The sequence below is a fragment of the Oreochromis aureus genome, linkage group 18, assembly GCF_013358895.1.
Source record: "Oreochromis aureus strain Israel breed Guangdong linkage group 18, ZZ_aureus, whole genome shotgun sequence".
NCBI classification, from domain to species: Eukaryota; Metazoa; Chordata; class Actinopteri; order Cichliformes; family Cichlidae; genus Oreochromis; species Oreochromis aureus.
The window spans coordinates 14,577,521-14,597,852 of NC_052959.1; the positions used below are offsets into that span (position 1 = coordinate 14,577,521).

Sequence of the window (20,332 nt, forward strand, 5' to 3'; positions counted from 1 at the left end):
GTTGGTGTCGTATTCAGCTGGTGCAAAATGCTGCAGCCCAACTTTTAACTGGACCACGGAAGAGAGAGCACATTACCCCTGTTTTATCCTCACTGCACGGGCCGCCTGTCCATTTGGGAGTTCATTTTAAAATTCTTTTATTTGTTTTTAAGTGCTTAAATGGCCTTGCCCCGCCCTCCCTCTCTGAGCTGCTGCACTTGCACTGCCCTTCCCCGTCGCTCAGCTGACCAACTGCTCATGGATGTGCCGAGGAGCGGAGGCTCAGAGGGGACAGGGCTTTTGCCATAGCAGCTCTCAAATTGTGGAATTCATTGCTGTTACTTATTAGACAGCTAATCTTTAAAATTCGTTCTTAAGATCCACCTCTTTGGCTTGGCGTTTAACGCAGTTTGTATATTATTATGTTTTTATCCTTTTGTTTCACTCATGTTTAATCCTACCTTGTATTCTATTGATGCTTTTATTTTGTGTTGTAATATCAATTCTGTTTATTTTATGTTTGTTTATTTATTAATTCTGTGTACTTTTATTGTGCAGCACATTGGTCAGTGGGAGCAAAATATATAGAAATGAGGGGTGGCTCAAGATTTTTGCACATTACTCTACTTTCACTCTTACAGAGGCAGTCTGCAGTCTGCTGCAGTGTAGTCTGGGACTTGCTTTAGGTATCTGCTATTGGGGATCAGTAATGAGTAGGGCCTGTCACCTTCCCATAACCCAGAGTGAATATGACAGCCAGAAAATAAGACTGCACCTCCACAACCCCCACCACTGCAAGCTGCTGATAGCTAGATGCTGACAGAGGTAGAGAAGGAAAAGGGCAGTTCAACGCAAAGGGGCCAATTTCCCTTGAGTTAGTAGTGCAGCGTAAATATAGGCAACTTTTTCTTAAGTGTAATGACTAAACTCATGTTTAACGCTAAAGAAAAACTTCTAAAACATGTACGCGTATGCAGAGAAAACGTGAGAAAAAAAAATGACAACACCGTGGAGTAGAAAAAAAATAAAGGTAGAGAGGGAGGGGGGAGGGGGGAGATGGTAGGAAGCGATAAGAAACTCGAGGCAGAAGGAACCCACATCAAAATCATTATCCAATCTTATTGGTGTAATTGAATCATTCCAGTTGCTCTGTCATTGAGCAGACGAGGTAAACACAGCTATGAAATCTGCCCCCCCACATAATAATGTGAGCAATCACATTAACTCTTATTGGACACTCTGAGCTTGATGAAGACAAATGTTTGGGCTAGGGATGGGAGAGCATCACACCAACAGGCTTTCGCTCTATCTCTGAGAGGAAAGAGATATTTATAAACGGAATGCTGGATGTAACTGGTTTAGAGAGTTTAATCATTCCGCAGACCTTTTGTACATGAGATCACACAAACTGTCATTTCACTAGTGTGCTGCATACAAATACTTGTGGAACTTGACTTCAGAGGAGCAGCTTGTGCATTTGAACGAGGTGCGAAACACAAGAAGCCCCACGAGAGACTGAAACCCTTGTCACCTATTCATCTGGTCCAAGATATGGTTCAGTGCACGCGGACCACTTGGGGTCAAGATTTGCCTATTCCTGCTTATCAGTCATCGTGAATTTCTCTGAATCACACCCCCATCTGCTGAGCTTGAATGGGGGACAGGTGAGCAGACAGATGGCAAATCGCCAATGGGCAAGCATCCCTTGGGGGAGCCCCAGCTAGCAATGGCCCTTTCATGCTGCCTGTCAAATGGGGATTATGTGACACACACACACACACACACACACACACACACACCCACATCTGCTACTTAAAATGAGCTGGCATTTGGCACTCCAGCAGGTTAGGAGATAACCAATGAAAGCCCATGCCAGGAGGGACTTCCAGCCATGAGAGGTCCTCTCCTGCTGCCAGTCAAATGGGGATTAGGAGGACCACACCCATACTTGCTAAATAAAGACAAAGTTGCAGGTGGGAAGGCAGATGGCGGAGCAGCCAATCAAAAGCGTTGCCAGGGGTGACAGAGAGTAAGCAATATGGGGAGTTTGGGCTCTACGACATGCAATACAATCACTGAAACACACTTAGTCTCTCATGAATATTGTTCACAGATTTAATTGATTCATTTTTATTGATGTTTCTTGTGCGGACTGTTGTTAATACAAGAGCACATCTGTTAATTATTTCCTAGCTAGCAAGCAAACTCACCAATAACCTACCCCCTACATGACTAATATAAAGTAGTGACACTGCATATATTTGGATGTGTTTTAACTGAAGTCATTATGGAGAATCTATTATATTTATTAGAAATATTGTATTACTACCAGAGCAATTATAATTGTATTGTTATTAACAGACTTTAAGACTGTCACTTCTTTTTTTTTCAAATTCCAATACACACCCAGTTGCTCTTGTAGTCCCAGTTTTCCTCTGCCACTTGTCCCCCTTTTACTTCTGGAAATTTGTATTTTTGCGTGACTTTTTGAATCGAAACAATTCCTCTTGTGGGTCTGTTATAGGTGACTGGTAGTCATATAAGACTATTAAAAAAAGCCTGATTTGACTTCACTTCACTTGGTCTGCAAAAACAAACAAACCATGTGTACATAGACACCTCTCTATGTACAGGGAGTGCAGAATTATTAGGCAAATGAGTATTTTGTCCACATCATCCTCTTCATGCATGTTGTCTTACTCCAAGCTGTATAGGCTCAAAGCCTACTACCAATTAACCATATTAGGTGATGTGCATCTCTGTAATGAGAAGGGACTGGTCTAATGACATCAACACCCTATATCAGGTGTGCATAATTATTAGGCAACTTCCTTTCCTTTGGCAAAATGGGTCAAAAGAAGGACTTGACAGGCTCAGAAAAGTCAAAAATAGTGAGATATCTTGCAGAGGGATGCAGCAGTCTTAAAATTGCAAAGCGTCTGAAGCGTGATCATCGAACAATCAAGCGTTTCATTCAAAATAGTCAACAGGGTTACAAGAAGCGTGTGGAAAAACAAGGCGCAAAATAACTGCCCATGAACTGAGAAAAGTCAAGCGTGCAGCTGCCAAGATGCCACTTGCCACCAGTTTGGCCATATTTCAGAGCTGCAACATCACTGGAGTGCCCAAAAGCACAAGGTGTGCAATACTCAGAGACATGGCCAAGGTAAGAAAGGCTGAAAGACGACCACCACTGAACAAGACACACAAGCTGAAACGTCAAGACTGGGCCAAGAAATATCTCAAGACTGATTTTTCTAAGGGTTTATGGACTGATGAAATGAGAGTGAGTATTGATGGGCCAGATGGATGGGCCCGTGGCTGGATTGGTAAAGGGCAGAGAGCTCCAGTCCCACTCAGGCGCCAGCAAGGTGGAGGTGGAGTACTGGTTTGGGCTGGTATCATCAAAGATGAGCTTGTGGGGCCTTTTCGGGTTGAGGATGGAGTCAAGCTCAACTTCCAGTCCTACTGCCAGTTTCTGGAAGACACCTTCTTCAAGCAGTGGTACAGGAAGAAGTCTGCATCCTTCAAGAAAAACATGATTTTCATGCAGGACAATGCTCCATCACACGCGTCCAAGTACTCCACAGCGTGGCTGGCAAGAAAGGGTATAAAAGAAGAAAAACTAATGACATGGCCTCCTTGTTCACCTGATCTGAACCCCATTGAGAACCTGTGGTCCATCATCAAATGTGAGATTTACAAGGAGGAAAACAGTACACCTCTCTGAACAGTGTCTGGGAGGCTGTGGTTGCTGCTGCACTAAATGTTGATGGTGAACAGATCAAAACACTGACAGAATCCATGGATGGCAGGCTTTTGAGTGTCCTTGCAAAGAAAGGTGGCTATATTGGTCGCTGATTTGTTTTTGTTTTGTTTTTGAATGTCAGAAATGTATATTTGTGAATGTGGAGATGTTATATTGGTTTCACTGGTAAAATAAATAATTGAAATGGGTATATATTTGTTTTTGTTAAGTTGCCTAATAATTATGCACAGTAATAGTCACCTGCACACACAGATATCCCCTAAAATAGCTCAAACTAAAAACAAACTAAAACTACTTCCAAAAACATTCAGCTTTGATATTAATGAGTTTTTTGGGTTCATTGAGAACATGGTTGTTGTTCAATAATAAAATTATTCCTCAAAAATACAACTTGCCTAATAATTCTGCACTCCCTGTACACATAGGTTGTTTGTTTTTAAAAAACAAAAACAAAAAAATACCAAAAATGGACAGCATGGCTCCTTGGCACAGAGACAAACTTGGTAGTACCATGTGTCCTACTGAAAAGCTCACACACATGGGTGCACTCACACACATGCACATAAAGAGAAAGATGGGGAGTATATAAGACAACATTTTGATATTTGAAAAAAAACCCCTCTTCTATTAATGTTCCCAATTAAAACGTATTGCCTAAGGTTGGGAAAAACCGGTTTAGTAGGGGGCAACAATTTAAATCTCAGACTAGATAGGTTTCATTTCCAAATGCAAATAATTACCACTGCCTCATGAATTCTAATCTAAAAGGGAAGTGGTAATTATTTTTAAATTGTAAAATAGTAGTGATAAAAATACGACATTAAAGACCCCCAGTGTCTCTTAATGATTTTGTAAAGTAAAGAAGTTAAACCAGTGTAAGAGTAAATTCTATCCCCACACAAAAAGGGTCTCGGATTTGTTTTTCATTGCGATTCTGCAAAGCTGCATGTTTAACACTAATGAGGATGGTAAAAGACAAGCAAGAAGATTCAATTTATCTAATGTAAGTTTCAAGGGAAACCTATTTGTTTTTGCTCTTTGAGTTTTTTCTTGTTCTTTGTAGGCACCTTTTCTTTTTCTCTTTGTATGCATTCCATTCACCTGGAGACCTACAAGAAGGCTTCGGTAAGTGAGTAGGGAGACAAACAAAGAGGGAGAAAAGAAGAGAGTGCGCTCTTGCTGAGGGACTGAGGGAGTGCTGCATACGTTCCAATGAGGAAAAAAAGGAAAAAGAAAACTTTAGTGTGTGTGTCCATAAAAGTGTTGCAGTTGAGACAAAGGAATAACATGCATTCCCAATTACTTCTTCTGAGGACCTTTTAATTATATGTAAGGTGAGATTTGCAGTAAGACTGCCCCCAAAAAAGTTGTAAGTGTTAATGGTCAGTATGTTGCAGATCATAGTGACATGCCATAAAACTTGCATTTGCTCTCGAATTTGTCACACCGTAGCATGACAGTACTGCTGTCATCCAGAATGGATACACCTGGACTGCTGCCGACACACGCAAACACTGACACTCGCTCACACACAGATCCCAGCACACACACACACCCTCTCTCTGACACCAGCAGAGCAATCAGTAACCAGAGCCGGTGGCTGCTCCGCTCCAGCCTTAATGGAGGGCCTGACCTCCGCTACGCTGCGTTATTTCCACCCTCCCCAAATTTTCAGGCAACCAGAGGAAAAGGGGTCTGAGAAAAATGGAGAGAACGAGAGCATGCGATTGTACTTTTTCTCTACAAATCTTCAACTCATTTAATCTTGCTTCCCAATTTACAGAGTCCTGAGACCGCTTACTCTGGAATGAGAAGGTAGGTTGAAGAAGCGAGCGAAGCCTGTTGAGAGAACAGCCTCCAGCATTTTCTTGAGGTTTCAAGTGAAATTGTCAAAATGCAGTCATTTCCAACAACTTTATATATGCAGCTACAGCTTAAACTGCAGTTCTACTATATATGGAAAATTTGGACTTATTCTGCAGCTTTATCATTACTGTTAACATTTTATATAGCAGTACATTTTCAGAAATTTTAAATATTAAGTTATTCATTTAGTGATGTTGCTTATCATTAAATGAAATGTGCAAACACGGAAAAACAGTTCATAAGGCATAAAGAAGAGTTTTTGAGCACCTTTCTGCTTCAACACAGCCTGAACTCTCTAAGCAAAGCTTTCTACTCATTTTCTTTGGCTTCATCACTCCATGAAACCTGTTGCCACTGTTTTTCAGTCCAGTTCTTGTGTAATCTGGCACACCTCAGCCTTTTTTTCCCCATTTCATTAAGAATGGCTTCTTGACAGCCACCCTCTCACTCCGACTTTTTTTAATGAGACCTCGGCAAACAGTAGAAGGATCAACTGAAGGACCAGATGCATCTTTCACCTGAATTTTCCCCACTAGTTCTTAAGAATGTGATTTACAGATACTGTTCAGCTGCTGCAGCTTCTTTTTAGGCCTGCTACATCTTCTTTTGTCCTCCACTTGTTCATTTTCCTCAGAATATTTAAAGATAAACTGCGCACCATGCCAAGATATGCCAACTTTTCAGCTAATACCTCTGGGAATCACCCTGTTGGTGCGAAAACTATTTTATCACTGTCAGACTGTCACTTTTTGCAGATTGAACTAAAGAAACGGGAACAAATTATATGTTTCTGGCGAAACGCTGCTAGTAATTTAAAAATTGGTTCTTTGCTAAGTTGTCTGTTATGTGTAAACACAACACGGGTTCATCCCTTGAGTTAGTTGCCTTTTTTATGCTTGAATGATTCATAGGTCAGTGTCGAGTGGCTTAAACAAACAAACAAAAACATTCCTCAGAAAATTGTCAGGTACAAGCACTGGAAACGAGTGAAAAAGCTGCCACTTATTTCTAAAGCTCAAAAACATTTTAAATTTAGAATAATGTGGCTCGAAACTTTTTCACAGTATTGTATATGGGACACGGGTGCAATTGAGACATTTCTTTCCCAAAAGCAGTTATTTTAAAATAAAAATAAAGAAGGAAATACGATCTTACTAACCTAAAGATCTGTGGAAACATTCTGCTTCACTGACTGCATGACTACATTTTTTTAGCAGTTCCAGCGAGTGACTTAAAGCAGACATGCTTTAAGCCTGAGTCCTGTAGCTCTAGCAGACAACCTTATGAACCAATGTTTTTTATGGCCCCAGAGGGTGTCCTGGTGGCTCAGCAGACAACATCACAGAGCATGTACTTTTCCTTGCATGTATATCCCCCTTTAAAAATGATCAAGAACCAGTCTAATCACTGTAGCATATGACATTCTGTATTGCACTGTCACAGAAAAAACCCCCAAAAAACAATTAAACCTGCGTACAAGAACTAAACTTGCATCGAACAAGTACTATGACAAGGTTGTGAGAGAAGTAGATCATTCCTTTATGAACAACCTGAAGTATTACTCAACACAAAATGTGACAATGCCATGCTGTTAGAGAAGTTGCCATTGTCAGTGAGTATATGTGGCTCCCGGTGAGATGGAGTTTGCAGAAAGACAGCTCACGCTTTGCTGTGCTAAGGACTAGCTGACTGTGGCAGGCACACTGAGAAAATCAACTCCATAACCATAACAGTGTGACTACTCTCATATTCAAAAGGCCACATCATCACTTTACAGCAGGCGAGAAAGCAAGGACGATAAACACAGGAGAAAGCCACGCCAAGGTTTGTGACAGAGAGAATCTACATGGCATTACGCACTTATGTGCATAGGGAAATTTAACAGGCTGGGAAATTACACTTCAATCCATTTAGCTTCATTTGATTCTTTTGGCCGAAAACTTCAACCACCTGCACTTTTGGTTGGTTGGTTGGTGCTTAATCAGGCATAAAAACACATCTACACTGACACTTTGGACAGCCACGGCTGGCTGAAGAAGTGTCTGTTCAGAACCTATAAAAAGCCGCGTCAGATCCAAAATACAGCTTGTCAGAAGAGGACCACCGTAGTGGAAATCTCATCTTCACAGCCCAGTGTGTCACAAAGCAATCACTCTGACTCTCCTTCTGTGTCTTACTCAGAGTCACACGGGGAAGTATTTTTCCAGATAGACACAAAAACATAGGGGGATATGTAGGTGCATTAAGACTGAGCCAGACAGGGTCGAGTACAACCTCTCTGTCACCTGAGCTATCCCAGTGCAATTAGCAACCTTGTCCTTGTTAATTCACTAATTTGTGATTACGCAGTGCTCGTCTATTTGCGCGAGGATGCACTGCATAAACATCAATAGGATTAGGTTTCATTGATATTCATGAGCTAATGGGAGGGCTGTATAAGTGTTATTTACACGACACTAAGCTGTCTGGCAGATAAGGTTTCTCAGGGCCATCGCAATCAGATTCAATTTCATGACCTGTGCAATGCCAGAGGGGAAAACAGCAAGCGCTGCAGCTAATATTGGATAACTGAGTTTCCAACTGCAAACACTATTTAAAAACATGATTGTTGTTCTTTCTGATAGAAAATGCTAAATGTGACAAAACTATTCTAAGGTGGGATTGTGAATATTGATCGCAAAGCCTTAGCCAAAGTGAGTTTGTGTGAAGTAAATAACTCAACACAAAAAGAATTAAAAAAAAAACATTGATAAAACTATATTGATTTTTTATCTTTTATTTGAAAAGCAGAACATGGGTGAAGGTGCACCAAATCTTAGCTTAGGATGACAAGGACTGGAGAGAAAAAAAACAAAGAAAAAAAACTGCACAACCAACTTTGCTATACCTATCGATCAGCTTGAGGAGGACAAACAAGGACCCAAACAAAAAAGCTAAAGTCTCCAATCTCTCAGTATCATTATGTTCAAGGCCTTGGGAAAAGCCTACAGGTCAATACTTGTGCAGCATAGGCTCCGTGGGGTAGGACTGGCGACTTAATAAAGCAGACGTATTGTGTGTGAGCAGACGGGTCGATGTGACTCCCTCCAGATGCAATGCATTTTCACAGTGGGACAGGTTGCTGCACTACGCAGAGTGGGCCTGGAGCAGAGGTCAAACTATTCACTTCATCAGCAGCCGAAACCAAAGAACAGTGGGAGAGGCAGAGTGAACACAGCGAAAGAGCATATTATCAACCCAGGGGGACTCAGCTCAGAGATATCAAGGAGAGCTTTGGTTTTTGGGCGGATTTATATGCAGTTGAATATGCAGAGTAGGCGACACGAGTAAAAGAACTTCAGCCATTACAGAAACACACACACACACTTACCTTTTCATAGTAGCGCAGCTCGTAGTCGAGGATGATGCCATTTGGCTGTTCTGGTTGAGGCCATGAGAGTGTGAAGCTATTCATGGTGGAGCTGATTTGGTGCATGATGGGAACTATTGAAGGAGCTGGAGGAGACAGAACGAGTAACACAAAATTAGTGCATTTCTATAATAACTGGCTTTAATTACACATTTGTCTCGCCCACAAATGTTTGTTGGTTGTAGGTGGTTATTCAAAAATACTCAAATTCAAGATAATTAAACAGAGCGGTGAGCAAGGGTAGCACCTCTGGGTTGTAAGTCTGACTAAACAGCTGAATTGCTCAGTTCTGTGCATGTTTGTCTGTCCTCGAGGCTCAATTTCATGAAACCTGGAGCTGAAGTTAGAAAATGTGGCTTTAAATGCAGAGCGCTTTCTCTAAAGTTAGGGGATTTGCTTTAGTGCATTTAGTTCAATAATTCAATCCAAATACTTTCAAACATGATGGTCTATGTTTTAAAAAATAGTGCACTTTTGAATTCTGTACATGTGCAAATAAAACATCACGCTGCTGCACAAATACAAACTGAACTATTTCGCCATCAGTATGCTTCTCAGTGACTGAGCGGCTTAAACAGTACAACTGCCTCTCTCATTAGTAAGCAGGTAAGCAGCTGAGTTAGAGCGATTAGGCCTGCTCTCTGCCATATTCTGGCACCGCAGGACCAAATATAAACTGGCTTTAGCCAAAGCAGATCTGCCAATTTTGGCCAAGATTTGTGGGCGTGGACTTGGGCCGAGTATAAGCTCTAGCGAGCAGGACTCTGGCTACCAGAATGGTCCATCACCACGAGCCTGGCAAGTGTCCCGCTACCATTGTGTTAGATTTTGTCCGCTGATGGGCAGAGAATTCAGGAGCATGAGTGTAGCCTCTACAGGATGCACTGGATCAGTTCTCCCTTTTCTTTCACGACTACTCATTCACACAGTTGTGTTAACTTAGACTTAAAAACTTAAATAAAAACTTGTTTTCATTTCTGTCATTATTAAATTTCATAAACATTTATTTTTTTCTAAAAATTCAGTCAGAGTATAGGTAGTAAAACTAAAGAAAACAGACATTGACTGTCTTTGCTACCTCTGGGTCATCAAAAAATGAAAATATTGCACATTTTTATACTGATCAATCTTATATGCTGTAAAAATATTTCCACATTAATTCACAATTTGCATCACAAGTTATCGTGAGGACTACAGAGGCGTATTACAGTGATAACACTGCCTTTTTTTCTTTTTAAAAAAAGCTCTTAAGGCTTAAAATCATTAAACTGATGAGACAAAAATATCATACTTTCAAATTCAGGAAATTGACCCATTATTATAAATGAGTGAGTAGTAAAGTATGTGACCCCACAGCAGTGAATTTAAAGCCAGATGTTTTCATTCAGTCAGGTTTGAGTAAAAAACATTGACTGATCAAAATCTGGTCATTACAAAACCATCAGCTTCGAGGGAAACTGTGGATTTTCTGCATAAGCAGCTGTTACATCCAACATAGTACACACTGAAAATAGATCCAGTAGAAATCACTTTGCATTTTATGTTATTTATTTAATCAGTGTTTGTGTTATTACAGAAAAAGTCTTGGGACCATTTATGAGTTTTCTCTTTTTTCATTTAGTCGGGTTATATACACATAGATTGTGTTTGTTTGATTTCTTGTACACTTGCTTGTTGCATTTAAAAATGTGAGGCCTGTAAAACCCTTATTGGCTTCTTTCCTATCATGCATAACAGTATTTGTATCTTCTGCTCAACTGTGTAAATAAATACGAAACGTGTGCATTTCATATTATGATTAATCAATGCAGACATCTTGGTAATTCCAAAAGATTTGGGTTTTTTTTGTTGTTTTTCACTTGCAACAGTATACTCTATTATTAGTGATATCAGTATCAGTGATGTCCTAGTGAACCAAATTATAGAGCGGAAAGGGAAAAAAGCAAGCTTTGCACCCAGCCAGTACATTCTAGATGCCATGCCCCTGTTTGCATATGAACTGCATCTTTTTCATGTAATGAAACCCTTTAAAATCAAATCACTATAGTACCGTGATTGTTTTGACCCAGCTCCACCGTATATTCCATCCTTCAGCCCAAGTACACCTGAACGCACACACACGGGCTGTCAATTAACCCCGACAGTAAGCAATTTCCTGCTCACCTCATATTTTTTTGCCCTCTGCAACTGTCATACCGCTATCATCTGTGCTCCTCTTCATGCTTCACATGTTGCTCAGAGATTGTATTATAAATAAAACTTGATAAAACTTGCGCCGTGTGTGCATGCCGCTGTGCCTGCGCTTATGTTTGCGTGCTGTGTTATATCTTACAACTCTGTGTCATATATTTGAATTTAAGTTAGATGAAAGTCTAAGAAGACTTTTTTTTTTAATTCAAGATAAGACCTCTGTGTGAACCAGAGCAGGATCTGATCAGCTGCAAGCATGTTTTTAATTTATATGGACTACAAGTGTGAAGTAAAATGAATTGAAGTGAAATTAAATTGAATCCTATTTTTACCGTTTAAAAAAAAAGGTGTCACATGCTGATGCGGTGTCCCTCTGTCTTACTGCTTAGTATTACTTTTTTTACTATTTTTGTCACTGCTGTTATTTAACGAATCTGTGTCGTGTTGTTGCTGACCGCAGTATCTAAGCTACTTTGACATTAATTTTTCTTACTCCCGTTTGTAGTATTAATGTATGTAATCCCATTAAGACTTTAAATATCACAAACAGCGTCACATTGACCGTATACTTTGGGGGTTTTCTTTCTTTTGGTCCACATGGGACCCATTTTGCCTTCCTCTGGCTGGAGCTTACTTTCCAAATGTCTGGAATTCTGTGTGGAAAAAAAAAAAAAAAACGAGCCCAGAGCAAACTGAAATACTACTTCAGGTTTCAAGAAAGACAGGACAGAAGAGAAGAGCCTACCGGTCAATGTCTCACTGAGACATAATGACTGTGCACTTTGTACAAGTTAACTGCCCAGAAGGGGGAAAAAATGTCCCAACGTTTCATGTTTTTTCAATACACTTCCAGCGCATACAAAACATCAGGACACGACTACACGGCGATTAACGTGTAACCACACACTCGCATAAATGTGGACAACCATGTCCATGTCATAGGCTAAAGGCTCCACACAGAAGTCTGAATCAGAAATTAGGGGAGGATTAAAAGAAAAAGGTAAAAATTTGATTACTTGTGCTGTAATGGGACAGATCAGTCATGTGGCAATGGAGCTGCTGATAGGCTATTACCTGTGACACGATCAATCAGGGCTGTGCCGGGACACTGAGGCCACGAAGTTTAATATTTTAATTTGTAATATGCGGAGAATTATAATATAATAACATATGTAATAATCACATTTTTTTCAGCTGGATTTGGCATCAAAGCAGCAATAAGAAGCCAAGCCCTCTTTATTTAGCTGTCTTTGTGCTGCAGAGAGTGCAGCAAGGACTACAGCACAAATCACAAGGCTGCAGTAACTGAAGCCTGTGCTGCAAAGTGAAACAGAGAACATATGCTGCATTTTACTTTGCACATCCATATATCATATTGTAGATACTGTAAATCTGTTTAAGCTGTAAAGTTGCATTCATTTGCACAGAAATAACAGAAAAGATCAGAAAGTTAAGACACAACTTAAAACTTTATTTTGACCAAACATGTAGTTGCTCTTTCACAACTTTGGAGCTGCTGAGTGTCAGACTCTTAATAAATGCTGCACCAGGATATGTTTTCTTATTTCTGTAAAATGCTTTAAGCAGAGCACTCAGTACCAATCCATCAATCTGTGATCAAGGAGGAAACTTTTTTTTTTGTTAAACAAAAGCAGCACAAATTATTTAATAAAAACTCAGACTGCTTAGCTTTAATGCACAAATCAATTTCTGTAATGACATATATAAATAAGCCCCAGATTTAACTCCATCATCATAAAGTCCTTCAAGCTGCTATAATGGACTCTAATTAAAAGTTAAAGGATGAATCAAACCAGAGTTACTCATCAAACCAATTTGTGAAGACACAAGCGACTTTGATTAAAAAATATATTCTGCCTGCTGCTCATATAAGTTCAAAGCCTTGGTGTTTGCATATAGTCCTGGAAAGAAATCCCCACCCCCATGTTTGCAGGCATAAATACAGCCCCACACAAGCCCATGCTCTACATTTTGCGCCTATCAGCCACTTGGCTCTTGGCCTGCTTGCTGCTGAGGCCTAGTCATCACTCCACCTGGTCTCCACTCACATCTTGCTGAATAACTCCTCTGTTCAAAAGGCAGCAAATGGCACCCTCTCTCAACTAAGTAATCTTTTTATCACACTCCTTAGTGATTATTCCATTTCTTTTGCTTCTCTGTGCACTTCACTCTTGGATAAGCATTCAAGTTATAGTAGGGAAAAAAAACCCCTCTGACCTTTTTACATGTGTTTGAACGTAAATCATGTTTTCTAAGGGAGCCAAGGTTATTCTTCAGCTTCTCCAGCTTCGACTGGGGTTAGTATTTCTTGATTTGAATGTCAGATAATTTTGTAAAATGTAAATGTTGAACAAATGAATAGGCTCTGTTTATCCTGTCAGTGTGAATGGATTCTGTTCCGTCTGCCTCTCTTGGCTCTCACCTCCTGCCCCCCCCTCCCTCTTTCCTGCTCCTATACCCTAGACAGAGAGTGTAAGGGCTAAGCTTCACCTCAGTGCACTTCAGCCTCTCTGCTTCTCAGGCTAGTTCACGCTCCACTGACCAGGGCTAGGGCTGCCTGGGCCGCATTATCAATTACCGGCCACAGGCACACACTGTTCCTGACAGACCCCAGGGAGGGGCACTCCACGCAGAAATTACTGCAGCAAAAAAAAAAAAAAAAGAAAAAAAAGAAGGGGGGTGCTGAAGAGGGGAGCCCTGAGTCCTTGTCCCAACTAAATTCAGACAGAAAAACATGAATTTTCGGCAATGAAATTCTTTTTTCTTTTTTTTCCCAGCGATTCAGGTGTTGTGCGTCACTGATGGCCAATTTGGAGGAACAACATCCAATCAGAGCCTTTTATGTTCATTAACTAGTGCCAGAGGAACTCATACAGTACCAGAGCTGAGATGTTCTTGTTATTACTCCTTTAACCAATTTAGTTTGGCATAACTAATGCAGTTCTTGTTTCCCAAAAGCACAACACAGACTCTCAGTGAACTCAAACATCGGCTCAACTGGAATACTGTGATATTAACATGTACCCTTATAACATACACTTCCACTACCCTCTCTGAAGAGAAGGGAAAAAAAAACCCTTTTTTAAAACAGCTGTGTCCCACTGGACATAATGACTGTGCTCTGAGAAGAAAAGCAGAACAGGAAAAAAAAATCATGTGCACATGTATGTGGGTCCTACCAGGCTACGTGTGAAGAGCCTGTCACAGACAATGTGTCGTGCCTATATGAGGGTGAGGTTCAGCCCAATGAAGCACCGCTGTCCCCACCAACTGCGTCCCCCACTGTCACCATGGGACGATGATGGTGACAGTGATTGGTGACTGTGTCCTGCACTCCTCCCTCCCCCCTCCATCCTTCCCATCCCTTGCTCCTGTGCTCCACTTTTATCTGGCCTCACTCGCAGCCCCTGGCTTTTAATGCAGAGCTCGGCTCACCATTAATCAAAGTCAAAGCCTCCAAGCTTCTGACTTAGACAGAAAGAGAGAGAGAAAAGAAGGAGGGACAGAGATGGGCCGGGACAGAAGCACGAGACAAAGTGATGAAAGAATGAAAAGCTTATTTACTTTTGTGCAATTAATCAACTGTAGAATATAGATGAGGTGAAGCACCACTTTGCATGTGTGCCACAGAGCTGAGCCTGTGGTTTTGCAGTGATTCCTCCAGCATCAAGTTGGTATAACTCTAATATTAAACAGGAATGGTTGAAACTACTGCAGAGATACCGCAACTTTTAGTCTTCTTGGAAAAAGATCTGAAATCTTACATTTCCACAAATAAGGTGTATATCATCCATCTTTGGAAAGTCCCTCAAAGGCTATAGTAGAGATTACATAACTGTTTCCACAAGGTCAGAAATGCCGCCTCAGACTAACAAAGTAAAGTTAATGTGTAAAAAGTGTGAAGCTCCCTTTGAGTTATTAGTTAAAGGCTATTTTCTGTATCTTGTAGAAGGCAGTCAAATTGTTTTATAAGGTCAAACTCAAAATGAGAATAAAAGTTTCCAGTCTCCTTTCTTTCTCTGTGGCCTTTTTCTCATTAGAAACAGACTGAGATGGCTATACAACTTCCTCATGTTCACATTTGAATTCCCGGCTAGAAATTCCTGCTCTGCCTCAGTTAGTATATGACAGAACAGAAAGTTATACTGGAATTCGTCAGCAGATCTTGTACCGCAGCCCCATTCACTTCTGTGCAAAGGGGGGGAAAAGCAAACAAATACATATAAACATATTCGTTGCCACATGTACAAGTTGTTCTTTGTGCACTCGTGTTTTGTTTTTCAAGACGCTGCCACGCTACTGAACCGTGCAGCCTCTTAATAGCGACTCAGTGTCTCAGATGAGGGGAGCAGCCTATGTTGCCGTGCCTCTGTCAAAGGCATAGGTTCAACTGCCTTCCACCTTATTATCAGGGGCTCAGAGGGCCAAGCCAGCCATGACTACATGGTAATGGGCCTCTCTTGAACATCTTAAAGAGGGATCAGTTCAGCGCCAAGGATTTCTGTCAAGGAACCATGGTTTGAATTATTTTTAAAATCACATTATACGTGGACGATTCCAAACATAGAAAAAAAAATGAAGCACACACACAAGAAAAAAAAAAGAAAATACCACATACTTTCACACAGGAACAAGCGCACACAGAAACACAAACGTATGCTTACTTAAAACATCACATAGAGACATCAGAACTGACAAGGTGGCTCAGTGGCATCAGAACCGACACTTTCATTTTTTTCCCGCCTGCAGCTAATACCTCATTTTCTGGATCCAGGGACAGGATCCAACAGTTATGGGAACAGACATTAAGTGAAATAAAAATGGCACACTGGAGAGAGCCTCAAGACCCGTTTAAGATGATGAAGCTCTCAGACACCCTAAATCTTATACAGTGAGAGTAAAGCAACAAGAAATAAGGCAACACCCCAAAACAAATGGAAAGGCTGTAAACTGAAAAGACATAATGAGCAGTGTCTCCATGGACATGTTTGCCTAACATCTCATTGGGTTTTAGAACCCCACAGATGGCAGCTCTCTTTAATTCATCTGGTTGTTTGGATTTCAGTCTACTGCACTACATCTTAGTATCTTAAATGCAACTTGCCCAGTCAGACTTGCCCATAGAAGGCTTAGGATAGTAGTGTTTGCATTTCTGTGGGAATGGCTCTCCAAACAGCAACTAAGTGGAGGAGGATTGTTTGTAGATATACTTGGCGTTCTGTGGTCTGAGGGATTGTTGGCACATAATCTAGGTCAAGAAGGCTGTGCTAGTAAGATCAGAGAAATGTTGGGTATTAGCTCCATAAAATAGCACCAGTCAAGAGGCTTTTGGATATTTATTTCATGAAGTGTTCACTAAAGCAGCCCCACATAACAATTCAGGGAACACAGTTACCACACTTGAAAAAGTTGTGATAAAAAAAACCAACAAAAACACTTTGCTAGCAGCACTTTGTACAAGTTAACTGCCCAGGATGGAATAAATGAGGGAACACAGCTAGCACAGTGTAGTATTCACCACACGTTTATGTTTTTACTGCCAACGGTGTAACCATATATATTTAACTCTGTGGCCATATCGTATTTAACTAAATCCGAGAGAGAGTTTCTTAATCTTTAAATTAAACAACATACAGTAAAAGCTATTATCCAGTGGCCAAGATAGATAAATATGACTAAATTCAGGCCAGGCTTGAATGATGGTCTTAAAGGGGGCAGTATATAACCTGTGTGTCTTTATCATTATATGTGTGTGTGTGTGTGTGTGTGTGTTTGTGTGTGTGTGTGTTTCCTGGAGAGCAAAGGCTGTGAATGAACTCCTAAATCACACTATTGATCAGCCCTTCCTCCCAGACACACGCTGGGATCGAGGGCAGTTAAATGGCCTCTTTGGTGATTCACACTAAATCCCCTTACCCCCCTACCCCACTATCCTCTCCTCTTCTTCTGCTCATCCACAGTCTCCCCTTGCTCCCCTCAACCTTGTCTTTTCATAGCCAGTTCAGGCTACGGCCATCTAAATACTGCTGCCTACTGTTTTCTGGATACCCTTGGTTTACCGTAATCACACGACTATCTACGCTAAAGCTAAGTCGAGCCGAAAATGCAAAGACTTCACCAACACAAGTGCAAACTTTTATCATGATCACTTGAACACATTTCCCCTCACAGGTTGTTATCAGACCAGAAAGGTAATAATATAACACTGCCCTTGACAAACAGCCTATATTTCATGGGTAGGCTCTACTTATCTTCTAAATTATATATTCTATGGTGTTATTTGTAGTTTAGAATCAGCGAAATGTACATTTTTGCTATCAATGTCTGAACTAAAATTGAGTGTGAAACTGATAAAACTGTCTTTTTATTGCTTTTCCGTGACCTGAAACCATATCACTGGCCGTAAGCTTTGGAGTCATGTTAAGGTGCAATACTGTATATGGATATAACAGCTATAGTTTAGGAAGGTCTTCAAGAAGTTGATCCTTTAGTCTTAGATTCAATCCGCAAGACTTCATGACAACTATGGATTATATAAATAAGTAAGCAATATGTACACTTCCATGGCAAACATGGAAATTAGCCACCTGTAGCAAAACATGCAAGCCTTAAATGTGGAGGTTCACTGGTTATATTCTGGGAACTTCTAGTCCGCTTCTAGTCTAGTCCCTATCAGGTCCCAATCCCAAATAACTGGAATGGCTGCATCATGCCGGGCTTCTGGTGTAAAATCTGTTGTGGTGACCCCTTGGGAACATAAGAGATCAGTCAAAAGTACCTTATTGATGAGAACTGCTAACTACATTATGGATCTCCATGCCAGATCTCTTCTGGCCTACCCAGTGCAGGGTGATTTGTCCATTGATCAGTATAAACATCTTGGTTTTCATTTGTTCTAATAGCTTTTACTTTATGGATAATGTTTAGCAAAGCCACAAATTCATACAACTGGGAATACTCTCATCGATCAAGATGCTGAGGTAAATTTCCACATCCTCATCTGTGCACACTGGTTCAAATAAATATGGCCAACCTTTAAGCCAAAGTGACTCGCTACCTAACTCATAGAAGATTTAGCTGCTTAGTTTCCAGAAAGTCAGCGCATAGTTCGTGCAGTCATATAACCACAACAACCACAATAAAACAGAAAAACACCAACTTGAAATAAACTGGTCAACAACTGATTTTATATGTTCCTCGAGGCTTAGATGTAGAGGATACAAATGCTTCTTACATTACTCAGTCACATTCCCTGCACAAATAAACAGCTGTGCACACAAATAAGGTTTAGGTGTTGTTTTCTATTTCATTTAGAGATCGCCATCAGAGGGAGTTACTTTTCCCTTCGCAGAAGCTGGGCAATTTGCCTACACAAACTGTTGCACATTTGATTGACTTTATACTTCATATATTTTAAATTGATTGTAGAGATGCTGGGAAGAACAGACTTCTTCATGGATGCTTGGAAGTCCACAGGGGACTTGTGGACACACTTTGATGGCAACATTTAAACTACGCAGACCATCGTGCTTTACTTTACACTGAATTTGTTCATTGAACGTATAAGATGATGTAAGTATTCAATGTTTCTGAAAGCATAAATGTGCTTCACTGCTGCATTGAAGAGTCTTTGGGAATCTAGAACCTTATATCTTAAGGATGTCTTTGTTGTTGTTGGGTGTTTTTTCTTCTTTTTTTGAGCGCATTAACATTTATCCCTTCTGGATACTTCTACATCGTTATTGACCTCGAAAACCCCCCATTGAAGTCAGGAACAGTGCAATTACCTGTCTACAAAGGGGCCATATAGAGCTGGACATAGGCTTGGCAGATTACTAGCAGACACCTCATTACTGCAGCAGACTTCAACAATAGGCCTGGGCATTGCTTCTTCTACATCTATCTGTCAAGTGTACTATTAGTCTGTCAAATGGGGACAGTCAGCACCATTAGGCCACCTTGATAATCAGACCTATTTACTCCCTCATTTTCCTCTTCTTCACTGTCACAGTCTTTCAGTCTGGTAGGGAAAAAAAAGCACTCCATTTCTCCGTCCTGCCTTTGCCTTCCCTCCCACTCATCTCCTGATTCTTTCTCAGACAAAGACAAGTTCAGTTGGTCATTATGTTCCTCAGAGAGTCGTTGTAATCAAATGTGGTATGCCCTCAACCAAGCGGGCCAAATTTAATTTCAAAATGTAGTCCCACACAAAGGAGATCTGGATGAAGCAATTACTATGTCACTGGTCTTTGAGATAAATGTAAAGTTCATTCTACAATTAAAGTAAGACAGGGCTCAACTAGACTTCATTTGACATTATATATTTTATCAGCGGATGAGAGTATGTATTTGCACATCTTTAGAGGATAGGAAACATGACATGAGCTATCAAAGTGCACTGCTGACGAAAAGATCCGTGGACCCAGGCTACTAAAAACTTGTCACTTTCTTCCTTTCGAGACTCAACAATCTTTTTTTTCCACTAAGCAACTCCACTTTATGTTTGTTTAATTCCCCCAAGCTTTGCTTTTTACAGTTCGACCCATCCACAAACAGAAAAACGAAGAAAGCCTCATTTAAATGTTTCACATGGTCAGTATTTGTCCCTTGATAGGTGTTTTTTTTGTGTACAAGTCAAAGCTCTACAAAAGCATGAAAAAATCGCTTGTAGCAAAAAAGGACCATCAAAGTCAATATCCTCAACCTGTCATTTCCATTGGATGGGCTTGGATCCCACCACACAAATTCACACAAGCAAGTACAGAGACACAGACAGGGAGAATAAGAGGAAATAATACCAACCTGAAGCTAACCATAGCATGGACACATGTACATCCATGTGAATACACATGGATGTATAGAAACACAAGCTTAAAAAAAGTGTCCTCCAATCTGACACTTTAGTGTTGAACAGGGACGAGATTTGAATCTCCATTAGCTGCTACATACCTATAAAGCAAGCTGTGCTCTTTTTGCCCCACAATATAACATTTAACAGGCAATTTCCTCAGTTAAGGAAAGGAAGGGCTAGAAAGAGCATGTATGCATACCTCACCTGAACAATTTTCCTCTCTCTTCAAGGCCTGATTATTCACAGT

The 20,332-nt window shown here is 40.6% G+C and overlaps 1 protein-coding gene across 3 annotated transcripts in view; it reads right to left on the reverse strand.

Moving 5' to 3' along the window:
• Positions 1 to 20,332, reverse strand: part of LOC116332845 (ephrin type-B receptor 1-B) — a 163,477-nt gene that overhangs the window by 32,371 nt on the left and 110,774 nt on the right. For all 3 annotated transcript variants that reach the window (XM_039602699.1, XM_031755917.2, XM_039602700.1), the window contains exon 6: positions 8,985 to 9,109. In XM_039602699.1, coding sequence (XP_039458633.1) covers positions 8,985 to 9,109 — 125 coding nt within the window. The remainder of the gene's footprint in view (positions 1 to 8,984; positions 9,110 to 20,332) is intronic.